The sequence below is a fragment of the Montipora foliosa genome, chromosome 10 (assembly GCF_036669935.1).
Source record: "Montipora foliosa isolate CH-2021 chromosome 10, ASM3666993v2, whole genome shotgun sequence".
NCBI lineage: Eukaryota > Metazoa > Cnidaria > Anthozoa > Scleractinia > Acroporidae > Montipora > Montipora foliosa.
Window position 1 is genome coordinate 2,056,289 of NC_090878.1, and position 17,958 is coordinate 2,074,246.

Below are 17,958 nucleotides of genomic sequence, written 5' to 3' on the forward strand. Positions count from 1 at the left end.
TTTGCTGACTGTGACTTGAGCCCGCTGTGTCCAGCGCATTCCTTTCCTTTTCCGCTGGGAAGATCTTAGACAGCAATGACCAGAGCCACGTTGCTGACCAGCGGTTTTCGTTAAAACAATGTTTTGCTGGGGTGCTCAGTCTTGCGGGCTCAGAAAACCTGGTTGTGGTCATTGTTATTTAAGGTTTTTCTTTCCGCTGTTGTTAAGTGAGTCTACGCAACATGAAGTATCACATGAGGATCTGGCCCGGGTTGCTCGAAGCATGGCTAGCGCCAACCAGCGTTAAATACCATGGAAACCTATTGATTTTGATACCTCTTAACCAACGGTTAGCGCTAACCGGGCTTCGAGCAACCGGCCCCAGGCCGCTAAGAAACCGTCGCGCATGCTCACTAAACAAAGTGAGTTTCGACCCATGGCAGGTCTCTCTTCCCGCACTTGTCAGCCCAGCGACCGTAAAAAGAAACGAGAGCTCTGCCAGCAGGGAAACTCTGAAACTGATGAACGCAGTTGTGAAACAAATTGAGCAGGTGCAGAAGAAGCCTAAAAGTATATATCCAGGCTCGTGCAGAAGCGAAGAATAAGCTCATTTTCTTTAAAAAAAATTGGCTGCTACACCACCCTTGGTAAACACGATTTACCTTGCAAAAATTTTCCGGGGTAAATAAGCTTGGCTTATGGTTTAAACAGCTGATTACGATGGTAGTTGTTTTTGTGTTAGCGGAGCTTTACCTGGGCGACGTCCTTATTTCATAGCCGTTGAAAACACATTGCAAACATGTCGATGGAGTTGGCTGGCGATTGGACTGATCATGCAAAAGTATTTCTCCAGAACCTTCGCTGTTGTCTAGGCGATGCAGTGGCACAATGACATATCGACGGTACCCTGAAAAATACTTTTTGTCGCTCCTTTGGAAAGCGTAGAAATTTCGCGTGTGAATGTCATCTGGTTCAGAATTCCTATAAATTGCAAGAACATTCATCTATTAACAATGCAGTTTTTGATAAAAAGAAGCGAAAACATCTATCAATTCAATACTCACAGCGTTTTTGAAGCCATCTTGAACAGTTACACACGCCGTGCAAATTAAAAAGTCGGCCATTAGTTTGTTCACGCATTGCACGTGCACTTTAGACAACTTGCTTCCTCATTGGTAGGTTTGCCTGAGTAAACGTAAGTAAGGTTTTGCTTCGGCAATTTTGTATTACTCTTGATCATTTAAACAAATAAAAAACCTTAGAAATTTTCCAGCTAAAATTGGTTACAGGTAAAACGCAATTTACCTTGGAAAACCGTGCCTCGTGTAACTTGCTCGCGGCTAATAGATATTAAAGGCTTAATCAAGGACAGCAACGACGGCTTTGATACACGCGGCACAAAACAATAGGTCTAATGAACTGAAACAAAGGCTCTGGACGCCTTGCACGTGCGTTTTACATTTTGGTACATTTCTTAGGTGTTCTCTTCCTGACAACGGCGTGGTACGCGAGAAGCTAACACTAAAGAAACTATCAATTTTCTCTCCAAACATCCACAACGTTCTTGCCAGTTTTATTCCTGGAATGTTGATCCGCGTTTTCCGTGCTGAAAGGCTTGGAGTAATCGCGAAATGTTACAATAACGGAAAATGATATTTTTAAACAACGTCCTCGTAGCCGTCTTCGTCGTCGTTGGTAAAGCGTCCAATTATCCTGATGTATGATGAGCTCATTCCAAAAGGCTTGGATGTTGAATTTGTTTTCAAGGTAAGAGAAAAAATAAAATAAAATAATCACGTTGAGGGACCGTTTAACATCAACGATGTGAAAGTCAACAAAATAGCATTTAGTAAGCAAAAAAAAATGGCCCCTCTGCATAAGCACTTTGGAAAAAAGCCTTGCAACGTGGAATCGTCCGATGTGAAGGAATCCGGAATCCGGGATCCAGTAAATAATGTCAGGCTTTGGAATCCGGAATCCATTTTATGGTATCCAGAATCCATAGATTTCGATGGAATCAAGGATCCTTTGGGTGGAACTCCTGCGTTCCGAATCCGGGATCCTTGATTCGGAATCCGGAATCCTTGATTCGGGATCCGGAATCCTTGATTCGGAATCCGGAATCCTTGATTCGGAATCCGGAATCCTTGATTCGGGATCCGGAATCCCACGCTTGGCGCACAGTCAATAGTTGGGTAATTTGAGCGAGCCGCTCGCTCTAATAGGCCTTATTCATGCATGATGGCCGCCATGTTGGATTTGCTATTATCATGCAAATTAGCTACATACTTCTTAGGGGGCAAACAACACAAGTTCGAGAGGTTATAACGAACACGTAGCCACACTGTTGACACAGATGATTTGTTTCACGTTCATTGAATGTTTATCACCTAAGCAGTAAAATACAATCATTACACAAGTTACTTCGACGTTTTTTTAGTGAAAAATGAGCAGATAACGAAGTAGAAAGGCAATCAAAAGATTTAAAAAAATTATAAAAGGTACTTAATTCTAAATAGTAAAATGGACTTTTTGCAATGTTATTTCAATATTTCGTAGAGCCGATTTTCCGCAATTTGCTTTTTTTTCAATGTTTGCTCCCCCAACATAACGCATGGCTAATTTGCATGACAATTTGAAAACCAACATGGCGGCTATCGTGAATAACGCCTATTCCCCAGCTGTTGACCGCACGCCATTCGACGCACGGAGAGTCTGTGCACAGGCTATTATTACCGTTAAATACCAATTTTATAGCGTTCGGCATTTGGAATTCAAAGTTATGCAAAATAAACCTGCCCCATGAAACCCTAGTTTTTAAAGAGAGAACGAAGAAATAGAATACAGTACTTGCAATTGAGGGGAAAACGGAAAGAGGGGAAGGGGACGTTTTCCGAATGCCCTGAAACTTTTCGGACATATTTCGGGTAACATAAAGCGCTTTGTGCCTTTGGAAGGAAAGCATTTACAGACATGAAACTTTTCAATTGTTTTATTTTTACTGGTTTCGAAAACATGGTCAAATATCAATTTTTCGGAAGCAGCTACTCATTGACGATTTTCTCCTTGACAACGGCTTGGATGAGCTTACATCCCCAAAAGGTAAAGAAGCTCACAGCGTTTCCAAAGACCAATTTATGTTAAGATTGAATTTCCCGAAAGGCAAGTTTTTGCTACAAGAATAACACCAAAAACCAATCACTACATTGTCGCGAATTTTCTATGACGAAAATTTCTTCTGAAACCAAATGTCTATATTAACAGCACACACAAGGGCTACTCCTTAGTGTCTCCTCGAGTTGCGCTTCAGCCATGTGATGAGGTCCAGTCTGGTGCTTCTTAAGTTGCTTCGGTCAAGCCGAAAGAATTCTGGGTAATTCTGCCATTCCATGACGAGGAAAGATGCCCGGTTTTCAATTCACAGATTTTGTCGGGCCACCCAGTCCTACCATCAAAATACAGCATCGATGGAATTTTTAAGCTTTCAAAACTTGCCCAAATTGTATCGGTAGGTCCTGGAATTCGCGAACAGAAAGGCCAGAGAGACGACTTCACTCAACAACAAAGCCGATTTTAGGCGTCCCAGGCTGCACGATACCATTTCTCACCTATGTCTCCAGAAGACCAGAAACGCACGGTTCTTACATCTACGTTTATGCCTGTACAATTAACTGAAATGTCAATTCCTTGTAAGAAAAACCAGTATCTATTTTTTGGTATGGTAGGTATCAGAGAGCCAGCCCATTTGCGCATGCGCTGACGGAATGTTTAAACAAGAGAGAAAAGGGCAGTACCTCCAGACGTGGCGCTGGAGCGTCGTACCAAACGAATCATCCCGAGATTTCGGCCCGTGCGATCGCTTTGGATGCAGTTGGCCCTTCGCTGCTTTCTGCTACCGACCTTGCCTCCCGGTACGGCATTGAGGGAGAGATATGTCGGCCCCTAAACCATATGTGACAAATCCCACGCCTACTCACAGCTCCAGAACTCCCTTGTCATTACAATTTAACGTAACATTTCGATCGCCTAAATATTCAAGCCAAAAGTCATTTTATCTCTCATATGGTAAGCACTGGAGTCGAGCAATACAAAGTGTACGCATGCGCCCTGCTAAAGGCAACATACACACAGGCCAAAACTTTCTTTCATCTCGAATTTCAGAGTAATACAAGAGCTAATATCTTCCAGACATTACATTTGCAGCTAAAATACATAGGCCCATACGGATAAATAACTAGATATGAAATATTTAAAGAAACGGCCATTTTTTAAAAAGCGGCTATGACAATTTTTGTATACTACTTCCCCACCGACGCAGCACCACAGTTTCTTTAGAAACTACCCCTTCATTCATATGAAAAATGCGGCCAGGATTTTCATTTTAAGACTTGTTAAGTCAGTCAGTACGGATAAAATAAGGTAGCGCATTCAATAACTTATCTGATACTGAAGTAAGAAAGAGAAATAAGACCGTAACTGGATGTTCTAGGCTTATTGAGGGACAGAATGTAATTTCAGCAAACATCATGCGAAGAAGATCGGAGAGAAAACCCGGTTCTTTTTCATATGCAGTAGCAGGAAAATCCTTCAAAAACAGACTTTTATACTATGAATATCAAGAAATTTTGAATTGCGCTTATTGCTTAGAGATCATACAGAGGTTGCCTTTCGTAATCTGCAAATCACGAAGATCTTAGCATTCTCTTATTTACATTATACCGTTCTTTTGACAAGAACAACTGACGAAAGGCCAGTTTTGCTACAAGAATAACAGCAAAAAAAGCACTACTTTGTCGCAAATTTTCTATGACGAAAATTTGTTCACAAACAAAAGGTCCACAGTAACAGCAAACACCAGGGCTACTCGTTAGTAAATGGTTAGAAATGTTCATCGTTCTCCCTTTTTCCTCCGGTCGCGCTTCAGCCATATGCCTGCGATGAGGGCCAGTCTGGTGCTTCTCAAGTTGCCTCGTTCATGCCCAAAAAAATTCTGGGTAATTCTGCCATTCCATGACGAGAAAAGATCCCCGATTGTCATTTCATAGATTTTGTCGGGCCACCCAGTCCTACCATCAAAATATAGCATCGATGGAAGTTTTTAGCTTTCAAAACTTGCCCAAACTGTATCGGTCCTGGAATTCGTGCACAGAAAGGCCAGAGAGACAACTTCACTCGTGAACTGTCATGTTTACAACAAAGCCGATTTTAGGCGTCCCAGTCTGCACGAAACCATCTCTCACTTCTGTCTCCAAAAGACCAGACACGCACGGTTCTTACATCTACGTTTATGCCTGTACAATCAACTGAAATGTCAATTCCTTGTAAGAAAAACCAGCATCTTTTTTTTGGTATGGTAGGTATCGGAGAGCCAGCCCATTTGCGCATGCGCTGAGAGAAAAGGGCAGTACCTCCAGACGTGGCGCTGGAGCGTCGTACCAAACGAGTCATCCCGGGATTTCGGCCCGTGCGATCGCTTTGGACGCAGTTGGCCCTTTGCTGCTTTCTGCTACCGACCTTGCCTCCCGGTACGGCATTGAGGGAGAGATATGTCGGCCCCTAAACCATGTGTGACAAATCCCACGCCTACTCACAGCTCCAGAACTCCCTTGTCATTACAATTTAACGTAACATTTCGATCGCCTAAATATTCAAGCCAAAAGTCATTTTATCTCTCATATGGTAAGCACTGGAGTCGAGCAATACAAAGTGTACGCATGCGCCCTGCTAAACACAACATACACACAGGCCAAAACTTTCTTTCATCTCGAATTTCAGAGTAATACAAGAGCTAATATCTTCCAGACATTACATTTGCATCTAAAATACATAGGCCCATATGGATAAATAACTAGATATGAAATATTTAAAGAAACGGCCATTTTCAAAAAAGCAGCTATGAAAAATGCGGCCAGGAATCTCATTTTAATACTTGTTAACTCAGTCAGTACGGATAAAATAAGGTAGAAAGATAAAGTAGACCCTAACTGGTTGTTCTAGGTTTATTGAGGGACAGAATGTCATGCGAAGAAGATCGGAGAGAAAACCCAGTTCGTTCAAAAACAGACTGTGGAAGGACTTTTTTCCCGCCCCAGAGTGACGTCTTGTTCAGAATATAAAACAAATCTTGATTGGTCAGGATGAAACCAATCAAATAAGCCAATGTGTTTGCTTTGCATTTGCGCGGTAAGTTTGATGCAAGTGAAGTGGCATCATTATGGCGACCAAACTGGGGCAAATTTGCCTGCAATAGAATTGTCAGTATGAAAAATAATATGATATAAAGGTAAGGAAATCCATTTTTGAGAAACGCGGTGTTATTTTTTTCGTTTAGATTTGAATTGATGAAACGAGCAAAGCAAAGACTCGCGACTGTTAAGTTCGTGCTATAAATGTCGCCATCGATGTGCTGATTTTAGCGTCTCCCCTTATAAATTTAATGTCATTATTAGCCGAGTAGCAGCAGTTAAAAAGCGTCACTTCCTAATCTCAATTTAATCAGCGACTCATCGTTAAAAGTGATACTAAAAGAGCATAGAAAAGTTTTAAAAGTGAGACAATAGTTGAAGATATGGGCTATTTACCCAGTGACCAGGCCTTTGAAAGAGAGCGAGGCGGATTGACATTTTTTATGCAGACCACATTACTTTTTATCCCTCAATTGAATTGTGTTACGTCTATGTTTTGACTTGTCAGTGGCTGTGAGTGAACAGAGCTAAGATTTTTGCTGTTCTCCCTCCTCTTTTTATACTTTATATTTTATTTAATTTAACAACAAAATATTAAAAAACATACATTTGTATACACAATCAAACATGTATGCTGTTGGCCATTGGGAGCCTAGAAAACAGAAAGTCCTTAGTGCTCCCGTAGTGAGTGACTATTAGAGTGTCTGTGGAAAGTGCTACCGCGGTCCACAGTCCCATATATAGTGGGTGACTAAGTGTTTGTGTGGAAAGTGCTACTGGGGTCCGAAGTCCGGTAGACTAGTGGTTAACTAAGTGTTCGTGGAAAGTACTGCCATGCTCTGCAGTCCTGTAGTGGGTTACTAAAGCTGTAAGTGTTTGCAGAAATTGCTAAAATGTTAAAAGAGTGTTTAGGCCTTATCACTGCAACCAGCGCTTAGGCTTAATCAGTAAACAAGTGCTATTTGCCTCACATGTTCTCGTGAAAAGTGTAGTTAACCGAACCGTAAAATGAAAGCTAAAATGTTAAAAGAGAGGTTAGGCCTAATCACTGCAACAAGCGCTTAGTCTTAATCAGTAAACAAGTGCTATTTTCTTCACACGAACTCGTGAAAAGTGCAGTTAACCGATCCGGATTTTGAAAACTTGCCACAACAAGATTGACCACGGCGGGACTGTGGTGGTAGTGGAATGTCTAGTACATGTGTAAATTACGTACCACTTCCACTGCTTGACTGCAGTAGCACAAGTAAACTATGCACAAATGCAGGACTGCGGTAGCAGGTTTTTAAGGTTGAATGTAAGAATCAAGCCAACAGAAATGAACTTCCCTAACAGTGCAGGCTACTGACGAAATCTAAAACTTAAAATAAGGAAGATAAATAAATGAAGCAGTTTATTATTATGTACCGGTAGTTTATTAGTTCATATTCAGTTAAAAATATATAATAAGTACATGTATAATTATTTATGAATTTGTATGTTTTGACAAGATAGCCCAGCCCTTGTGAATGAAGGAAATTAATATGTTTGTTGTTATCCTTTTTGTTGTGGAATTAATTTGTAGATCTTGACCATTCCAAATAGTTACCGGTAATCAGTTGTGTCCAGCCGTAGAAAAAGTTAAAATTCCAGTGAGTTCAGTTTTTACCCTCCTTGAACTGCAATGCCAACTACAATACAAATCATTTGGTTGGTCACTGTGAGAGCTCAAAACTACGTTTCTTTGCATGCTTCCATGATTTTGTTATCATCAATCATACATCTTCACAATACGTTAACACTGAAAGAAGCGTTGCATGTGCATACATGTAATTCAGGAAAAAGCAACACTCAACACACAAGTTAAACACAGAAATTTATTTTAAGGCTTTCTGTTTAATTTATTTATTACTATTACAACTGACAGAATAAGATGACAGATTTATCTTCTGAAGTATGTCTGTTCACAGGGCTTGACATTAACGCACACCCGTTTCCCATTGGGGAGTAAATTCAGCACTTGGAGAGTAAAAAAAATGGAAATGAATCAGAATACTCATGGTCACCTGATTTGGAAAGTACATGTACATGTATATTTTTGACTCTGACAGAAATCTGATTTTTCTTTTTAAAGGCCTGAGGCCAAATTTATGCAAATGAAATGAGCAAGCTGCAACCCCTAAACAGTGAGTGATAATCAAACATTTGCCACAATCACCTCATTTTCAGTCAATTTTCAGCCATGATGAAGAGCTCCTGTCTGAGGAAGTCTGGGTACAACAATCACAAAAAACTCACATGTGATAACTGAATGCATGATACTGAATTTCAAAGATGACCTTTTTTGCTTTGGATTTATGTGGAATTCAGGTGATGAAAAGAGAAAATGACTTTGAAGAAAGCCAAATCGAAGGAAATGTTACAGATTGTTGACATTCTAGACTGCCTCATGACAGTTCATATCGAAGGGCCCTGTGAACATTGCTAACTTTGATCCTCATCCCGGACTGGAAACGTGGTGGGCTGGTGGTTTATGGTCAAGACAGCCTAATTTCAATTTTTAATTATTGAAATTAGGGCGTCTCATTAACATCAAATAACGCATTGACAGTACCCAGAAACATAGTTATTTCTGTGGTAAGAATTTAATACTGTAATCCATTTTGGAAAGTGAAATTTTGAAGTGGAAAGTATGTAAATGTTGAAACCTACTCTCCAAAGTGAAAAGTGGTGTTGAAAGTTAGTGTCAAGCCCTGGTTAACCTTGAGAGTTTCATGTTTTTCTTAAAATGTGTACCTACAATTTTCACTGCTATTATTCAGACCAATACACAATAATAAATAAGTATTACCGTAATACTTTTGTCTGATATTACTTTTGGTCTCAAAACAATGTTTGCAAATTCTAAGATAAATGTTTGAATGAATTTTTGCATTATTTGACAGGAAATTAATAAATAAATTATTATTTCAAGTTCTATGCATTAACCCTTTCAGTCCTGAGGTCAAGGCTGTTGCCTAACAGGAGCCGGGTAGCCTGGGGCTCCCAAAGAATAGCTCTGGGCTCCTTAATTTTTCACAGCAACACCTTACACTTCATATGTTGGGCTCCTAAGTTCTCAGCGTTTAGCTCTGAGGGCCCCTTTAAAATCTTCTTAGGCAGCAGCCTTGGAGGTAGAGTGAGACTTATAGTATTTTACTGTATCTAATGCCAGATGGTTTTACTTGTCAATAGCATCTGCTTCAGGGATGAATGGGTTAATTATTTTGCTTATTTCAAATTTTGATCAGGGATGAATTGTGTAAACCAACAAGTGGGAAGCAAAATATCCTCCTTTTTTCCTGGCCAAAAAGATGAAATTCCCACGGCAAAGCATCCAGAGTATTTAAGGTAACTGCAAAAAACAGCATAATCATATCAACTAAGTCACTGAATTTACAAAGGAAAATAAAACCATTAGTGTGCCTGGTTGTTCAACTGCAATCAGAGAAATTAATGATTCGTCATATTTTTATTGTACCTTACATGTTTATTAGCATTCAAAAAAAATTGGGAGATTTACATGACATTTACCAATTTACATGCTCAGAATAATCCACAAGGCAGCATACTCCCTCTTTAAAATGTCCCCATGGAAAACACATGCAGTGGCATTTCAGAATCAGTTATCCATAGGAGACTAGTATACCCTTAGAACATTGACAAGCAACTAATACCAGTCAAAATGTCTAATTTCCACTCAGGTTGTTAAAATGTCAGTATGTACACTGTATGTACATGTATATCAATATTTTTCTCAAGACTATTGTCACCCAGATGAGATTTTTTTCATCAAGTTTTGATTTGATGGTGACTCTTGGGTTCAAACCACCTGCTGCAATGAATAATAATTTATACAAAATGTACCTGTAGTTAGTGTCACATATACATGTACATGTAAGGGCTATCATTATAACCATGCTTTAAACAACTCCACATAAGACTTTAGAACTGTCTGCAGGGCTGTTTTAATGGCACGTTTTGAAGGGATTACAGTGCAGACTAGAAATACATGTAAGCGTCCCAAAAACCTTTGTGAAACGAGCACACAAAAATTGGGTGTCTACAATAATGAAGACCTCGCCAAAAAGCTCTATTTTCACAGCGAGGACGGCAGTGTCAGGTCTTAGTCGAATGTCAACCCAAACTCGCTCGTGAGATACTTCTTGTGTGAATCTTGAAGGCTATCTTTAATAGCCGGGGATTTCAATGTACATGTAGTCCATTAATCTGTTAGTTACACACTTTTTGGCCGCATGGTAGTATCTCATGGTTTCTTGGCGGGAAGGCCTGCAATTTGACCAATCACCATTGACGGGATACATCCACCGTTCTTTGTGAGAGACGAAGGGGATGACCTTCTTTCGGTGGCAAAAGTCCAAATGGAAATAAAGCACTTTTTGCAAGGTCTTTGTTTTGTAGTTTGAGGGGGGGCATTTCTACAAAACGAAGACCCTATTGATTTTATTATTTTAGCGCCGAACAATGCATTTCAGCAGGTTTTAACAGTTCTTAAATTAGTTGAGATTGAAGTCTTCGTTTTTGGGTCTTCGGTCTTCATTCGTCGTTTTTTATAGACACCCCACAAAAATTGGGCACACGCAAGTGCGTTTATAACAGGTGCATTGAAAATGCACTCTCATCAAAGATGATAATAATTAGTATGTATCAGTTGACCCACTGTTCATGTTTTATTGTCTAGTTTCGGTGCAAGGCAATAGCTATGTCAAGAGTGAAGTGTTTGAGAAAATTTCAAATAAAGCATGTTTCCAATAAATTATTTTGTGTCTGCGTAGGACGCTTATTTCTGGTCTGCACTGTACACGGGCACTTCCCCATGTACATGTACAAAAAAAAAACAAACCTGAGAACTCCTAAAAAAGGATCTTTATCCAGAGAAATTGAATTAAATTAAATTTTGCCATTAACCAAGGAAATTAAAGTAAATTAAGGCTGTTATTGTGCTGCTGTTCATATTGTGTTGCAGAATGCAAAGAAATGGAGTTGTTGTGCAGCCCTTAAATTTTCCAGCAACCAAATCAGTACTGTGGTATGTAGAATCAATCTGTACCTCTCTAGCTAATTGAAGAAAATGTTGGGTCACTCAATCAAGTTACAACATAACTATGATTGGTGTAAAAAATTGATCAGTGGTTAAAATTCAGTATTAAGGCACTGACAGACAACGAAAAGTCGGCCTGTGCTTCACTCAGAGAAGCTGCCTACATTTTTACCAAAACCAAAGTGATTATTAAGACAGATTCTTTCAAACCTAAGGTTAAAATTAATGTTGAGGATGACAGCAGTCAATTACTCTACTCAAACCAATTACTGCCAACTTCAAATTAATTTTTATTGAAATCCTTGATTGATCGTCCCTCCCTATTATTCAATATGCAAAATAAAAATAGTCATGTTCAGCTGAGTGCCATGAGCTTCTTTGGGTTTTACCATTTACTAGATAGGAAAGGGGAAGGAAAGCAGATTGAAATGATTAGTGTATCATGCACAATGAGTGTCCCAATAGGCCATATTCATAATTAGTGAGTCATGGTTGCACTGGAAACAAGCATATAACTATAAAGGAGATGCTGATACAGGTGAATCTATTCAGATGCAAATTATTTCCCCTGCATGAGCCTTCTCGCATGTTCGTTCCAGTCCAACTGTAAGAAGACTAATAAGGTCAATTACTATTTTTGTCTAGCATTGTGGTTTGAATACAAAGTATACTGTAGTTTCACTGTTTCCCAAGCTCTGATGTCAAATGATTTTGAATAAGTAGGCTTGGTAAAGAATTTCAAAGAAAATCAATCCTTTGCTTCGTATGAGAGATGCTTAATGATTTTACTTAATACATTGTACCAAATGGTGAACCCCTAAGGGCAAACAAGGGTTAACAACATTTATGTCCACTTAGAAACTACAGTATGTTCCTTCAAACCCATTGAATTTCATTTTGAACCACAATGTAATAATAATTTACATGTACCTTTCTTCCGTTATTTAAAGCCTTTAACTCATTGACTGTTTAACTGCCCCCCATTGACAAATAAGATCGTCTGGTGTTAGACAGAGTGAAATCTACATGTATTTGTCTCTCTCCCAACCTCGTGTTATAATCGATTTTACAACGTTAAAATATGGTATAACCGAATGACCAAAATAGTTGACTGTTCCAAACTTTAATCTTGGACGATTCGGACAAGTACAGTCATTGATACACGACACGATCTTCTTTGTTATGATTCCGACCACTGTTTTCAAGTGTGCAAAAAAATGTACCGTCTCGAATGACAACTAATATAACTAAGCGAGTAACGCAACATGCGAGTAACGCAACACATAACAAAATATCTCTTCAACTCCTCTTTCCCAGGGTCTCTCTTCTCTGCCTCCCTTGGTCCTTGGAAGAGAGACCCTGGTTGCGTCTGGTTACGTGACCATCTATCCATCCAAAACTGCGGGGTGGGTGGGTACTCAAGTACATTTGGTTGAGAGGACGATAAAATACCATCCGGAGGAAGGTGAAGTTGAACAATTGTTGGTTTCAAAATGGCGCTCAAGTTTCTGAGATGTGTTCAGAAGGCGCTACTTTCAGCTGGCTATGACGATATAATTTTGAAAGTGAAACAAATCATTTGCCTGGAAAGTTTATATTCAAAGAAAGATTTACCAGTAGTTGCTGTTCTTCCTACTGGCTACGGGAAATCCTTAGTTTTCCAAGTTCTGTCTTGATTGTTGAGGGAAAGAGAGGAAACACGTGCAACCATGTTGGTAACAAAGTCTGTAGTTTTCGTTGTTTCACCTTTGAATGCTTTGATGTATGATCAGATTTCTGAATTGAGAGCGAGAGGTGTGGTTTTGAAACATGACTTTAGCGCGAAAACTACTTAGTCAAGGGACATACCGCTCTCTCCCTGCCTTAGTAAATTTGTCACTGGGGCAATCAAAAACCCTGTTACCCCACCCTTCCAGCAGATTTTTTTTACCACCCAGATTCTGGGTGGTCACGTGACCAGCCGCAACCAGGGTCTCTCTTCCAATGACCAAGCGAGGCCTAGAAGAGAGACCCTGGGAACGTGGTTTTCTCTCTCCTAGTAGTCAATGGGTTACATCGTGGATAGGGAAGAGTACTGTGTTTCATCTTTTCTACAAAATGATTAGGTGCATGTACAATAATAATGTTGTATTTTAGTTTAAATAAAAATTTCCCTTAAAAATGTTAGGTTCATCTGCTGTGTTGTGAATTTTCAGGAATAGGACTGCCCAAAGTGATCCTGAAATCCTTCATTTGACAACAAAACGGTTAGTACAGACAGGCAAGCAAAGAAATTACTGCAGCCATATTCAATAAATTAGAAAACAATTATCAAGAAAGTGAGGCTTTTACAATGATATGTTGTACTGTGACAACTGTAGTCATTACATCTGGTGTATCAACTTAAGGTTTTCAATACAAGCCGGCAGCCGGCAAAACTCGCTGGTTATTCCATGTGAACTCCTGGGCTACTTTTCCTTAGCAATTACCCTAAATTTTACAAATGACATGAGAAACATTTGCTCAGAACATGAGCCTTGGATCACCAAAGTTTTGTTCTTGAAAAACAAAAAAGACGTCTGAATTCTGAGTATGGGTAATTTCAGTGGCAATTTCTATTTCCCTGTCCACATCAAAGCGGTTTGAGAATCGATCACAAGCGTTTTTGAGGTAGCGGTCGGTCATCCAATCCAGTGTGTCGTGCAACTACATGAACTTGCTTACATGTCTTATGTTCTCTTTCAAAACTTTTTGTCCAGGAATATAAGACTCCACATCAATGAGAAAACATTACGCCTGGCTCATCGACATGTCAATCAAACAGAGTCACCTCTTCTATGTTTCTTGGTTGGAAGCATTTCTGTTGATTCACGTAAGCATTAATAATATAATATTATCATAATGTTATTATATTAGTATTGATATTATTATTATTATTATTATTATTATTATTATTATTATTATTATTATTAATTTGATGTTTCATATTGTTTCAAGAACTTACTTTTTTAAATTCTGAACAGAAGAAGACAGCGTTGATATAACAGTTGACAGATTCGATCCAGGAAGGGAGGTGGTGTCCAACAATGGTAAGTTGGTAGGGCATCTACATTCCCAGCCAGTCCAACACTCTTTAAAAAACTGAGCACAAGGTTGTGCTTTTTAAGGGGACATACCGTAGTTTTTTAGTATACCTGCAATACGTGTTGTCAACCAATTCACACCTATAAGCGCCCCCAATCAGAAAGTAATTTATAGATTTAGCCAAGCCTAAATGCGGTGTTCCTGGGTTATTTATTCTTACAATAAGTTAACCTGGCTTGAGCCTGGGATCCAATCGAAACCCAGCACCTGGTCAGTGGTCTACTTTTAAAAAGCCAGCTGACATCATTGAGCTCTAAACTTGAACCTGCAATTGATATGGTCACATGATACTGGTCAGCGGATACCTTTTTTCAGAGTAAAATTATCTGGCATTGGACTGAGTAAAATCCAACCTCATCAATGACAGTGGAGACCCGTGGAATGAGGTTGAGTAAAATCTATGAAGTGTCAATCTCAGGGGTCAATTGGTTAACAATGTTCTCTCCTTTGTAATTACAGTACTACATGTACCTTTAATTGCTCCTTCTTGTCTTTCAGGCTCAAAAAAGGTGAAAAGGAAAGTTCCCACAACTGTTGTTCCTGGCGATCACGTTGTACCATTGACAGTACGTTAACATTTAACTCATTTGTGATTTAGAAAGATTATCATCTGCTGTTCTTCATGCCTGGCCATTCAGCAAGGATAATTCAATTACTCGCTTCTGTTTGAACCTTAGACTAAGATTAACGTGGGAAATTTTTATTTTTATTTTAGTGATAATGCTGTTTTTTGGTCTTTTTACAAAATGTCTGTCTTATTTGTACACCTATAGTAACTCTAAAAAGAAATTGTATTCAAGTCTTATTTCAAAACATATTGGTCACTGTCATTAGGAACAGTCTATGTGGGGTAGACTTCATCAAGTTTTGAATTTGCTTTGATAGTTAATCCAAGGCTTGAGCGGTGCTGACACTTCAGTGACACACACAAAAGAAGAATTTCAAAGGGCATTTCAGGTTTTGTTTGGCAGAAACAGTAGCCAGGAACCAATCAACATGTCACACTTTGTGAGTCTAAAAATCAGCTGTCATTCTCATGCGGGAGACAAAGAGATCATTCTCAATATTAACTGTAAGTATAGCTCACACATTTAACCTGATGACTCCTAAATTGCCTCCCATTGACCAGTGTTCTCACCAGGCCACGTGCTTGTGGGATTCCCGCAAGAAAAATAGAAATGGTGTATTTAATCACTCACTGAAAAACTGCAGCCCCCATTAAAAGTCATGCCAATGTGCTCACCCGGGCGCACAAGGATGCTATAAGCAAAACAGAGTTTTGAAAGTACTGTAAGTAAGCAGTTTTTTAATGGTCAAGTGAATACTCAAGCTCTTTGCTTCTTCAACTGAATGAAAACAGTTTATCAAAGTATTCAAAGCCTTCAATTTTATTGACGTTTGCCTTCATCAGTCACCCAAGCGTCGCGCAGCTTTTGACACCTTGACTGCCATATTAAGTCTCACTCCTAGGAGTCAGTGGGTAAACTATCATGTACAATACAATACAATTGTCGACTTTACTTTAGCATGAACACCTACATGTAGGAACTAAAAAGCTCATTAAAATGTGGATGCATACAATTATATTAAAATTAAAGAGGCGATAAAACTATACAAATGTAGTTGGGCTTCCCCATCCGCTAAATGTACACTCATGTACCGTTATATTAGTTATAATACCCTCCTTGCCACATTCTCTCCCTCCTTCAACCTATTCCCATCCCTATTTAAAAATACCCTTCCCCTTCCCATTCAAAAAAACAAGTAATTTAATTACAGCTTGTCAGAATGTTTCCTTAAAAAGCATTTATGTCTGTCTTCTGGTTGCTTGTGTGGTAATCCATTAAAGAAAGTGTAAATTTAAGGTAAATTGCGGTGGGTACCAAGGTTTCTCACTACAAATTGTAGCCAGTAAAGGTCCATCCTATTTACTTCAGTCATGATATTGACGTTCTTGTTAAGGTTGCTTGATTTTTCTTTACCTAGAAAGGGTTTAAAGTACATGTATTTCATTGCAGAAATTAGCCTTGATTACTTTTTTTCACTACTGTGGTCCAATATGCAATTGCACTAAATGCTACCAAGCCGGTTTACATGCATGCCATTATTTTATTGACTGAGATTGTTTTCTAATTTGCTTCTTAGGATTATTTATCCAGAGATCCACATTCCTTAAAATTACTAATAGGGTTTTTTGTTATGCTTTACATGTATGTAAAATACTCTGTAAAATAATTCATAGGCTGACAGTAATACTACCCATCATATCTCAACTTTTTAGGTAACACAATCTCCATGGCAACAACAATTCAGGCCACTTCAGTTGCAGCTGTACCCATAATTCCCACAGCTCTGGCAAGGAATCTGTCAGGTCCTCTGAGACTTAGTGAGGTGCAAGGAGTACCAAAAAATGGGTAAGAAGTAACCTTGGTACAACAATGGAACAGGGTTGATATGGTATGCAGGGAATGGTGATAAAAAAGATCTTTGCCCTTTTTGTGAGAACATCTCTCTGGCTACTCAAGTATTTACCTTTTCTCTCCCAACCAATAATAATTATTTTTACACTTAAATAAAGCTTCATATACAGTAGACTGATAAAGGAACCATTGAACCTCTCTGATACAGAAAGCAAAGAGATAGCAGTGTCTGTATTAAAGAGGTGTCTGTTTTATAAAGTCACAATGACACCACTTTAAACCTCCCCTGTTCAGCAGCAAAAGACATACCCACTCTTGTCAATTTTGAGACAATGTCTATCAGTGGCATACTACTGGCATGTTTTACATCAAAGTGACTCTTTAAACACAAAGATACACTATAAAACTAAAGGAGTCGTTTAAGGTTTTTGGTTCTAATTAATTCAAGCACAACTGATTATATCCAGGATGGCCTTGATGTTGCCAAACAGCAACATAGAGACAAAACTCAGATTAAAAGATATTTACAGGCTTGGGAGAAAAACGTGACTGGGGATTTAATATTATAACATCTTATAACCTATTACAAGCACATTGCCATTAGGTGCTCTTTTTATTGCATAAATGATCACAGAGCTCTGTATTCAACCATGGTTGATTGACAAATCATCCGCATGTACCTAAGGTATTGCTTTACCTTAAAATAGTACTCTTGAGCTAATGAAAGATCAAGATCTATATCTTTCAATAACTCAAGAGTATAGTAATAATGATATAATGGCAACAAGAGCAAAATATAAAGTATTTCATCACTGTGGTCATGTTCATTTTAGCCTTAAAAAAGTCATCAATTACATGACTGTGTAGTACACATGTACCTGATCATCCAAACCAGTGTCCATAATGAAGATCAGGTTAACAAGTAGATTCCATGTTGCCGTGTGTCTGTTCAGTAATAGATCACAGATGACGTCAAAATTTGGTAAGAGCAAAAAAGTGGCACACGAGGCGATAGCCGAGAGTGTCACTGATGTTCTTGCCACATTTTGACGTCTTCTGTGATCTATTACTGAACAGACCCATGGCAACATGGAATCTATTACATTTTGACGTCTTCTGTGATCTATTACTAAACAGACCCATGGGAACATGGAATCTATTTGTTTTGAAT

The 17,958-nt window shown here is 38.9% G+C and overlaps 1 protein-coding gene across 5 annotated transcripts in view; it reads left to right on the forward strand.

Annotated features, from left to right (window-relative positions):
• The first annotated feature begins 6,146 nt into the window (after positions 1-6,146).
• The window catches only part of LOC137974422 (SCL-interrupting locus protein homolog), a 33,546-nt gene continuing 21,734 nt past the window's right edge, over positions 6,147-17,958 (forward strand). Inside the window, exons 1-10 of one of the 5 annotated variants that reach the window (XR_011117456.1) lie at positions 6,147-6,262; positions 8,278-8,329; positions 9,434-9,533; positions 11,170-11,232; positions 13,440-13,490; positions 13,983-14,095; positions 14,247-14,312; positions 14,866-14,933; positions 15,253-15,439; positions 16,649-16,781. Coding sequence is in view for 4 of the 5 variants with exons in the window: in XM_068821374.1 (XP_068677475.1) it covers positions 8,305-8,329; positions 9,434-9,533; positions 11,170-11,232; positions 13,440-13,490; positions 13,983-14,095; positions 14,247-14,312; positions 14,866-14,933; positions 15,253-15,439; positions 16,649-16,781 (806 nt within the window). In the remaining variant the exon portion in view is untranslated. The other 4 variants (XM_068821374.1, XM_068821376.1, XM_068821377.1 and 1 more) reach the window with 4 other exon arrangements.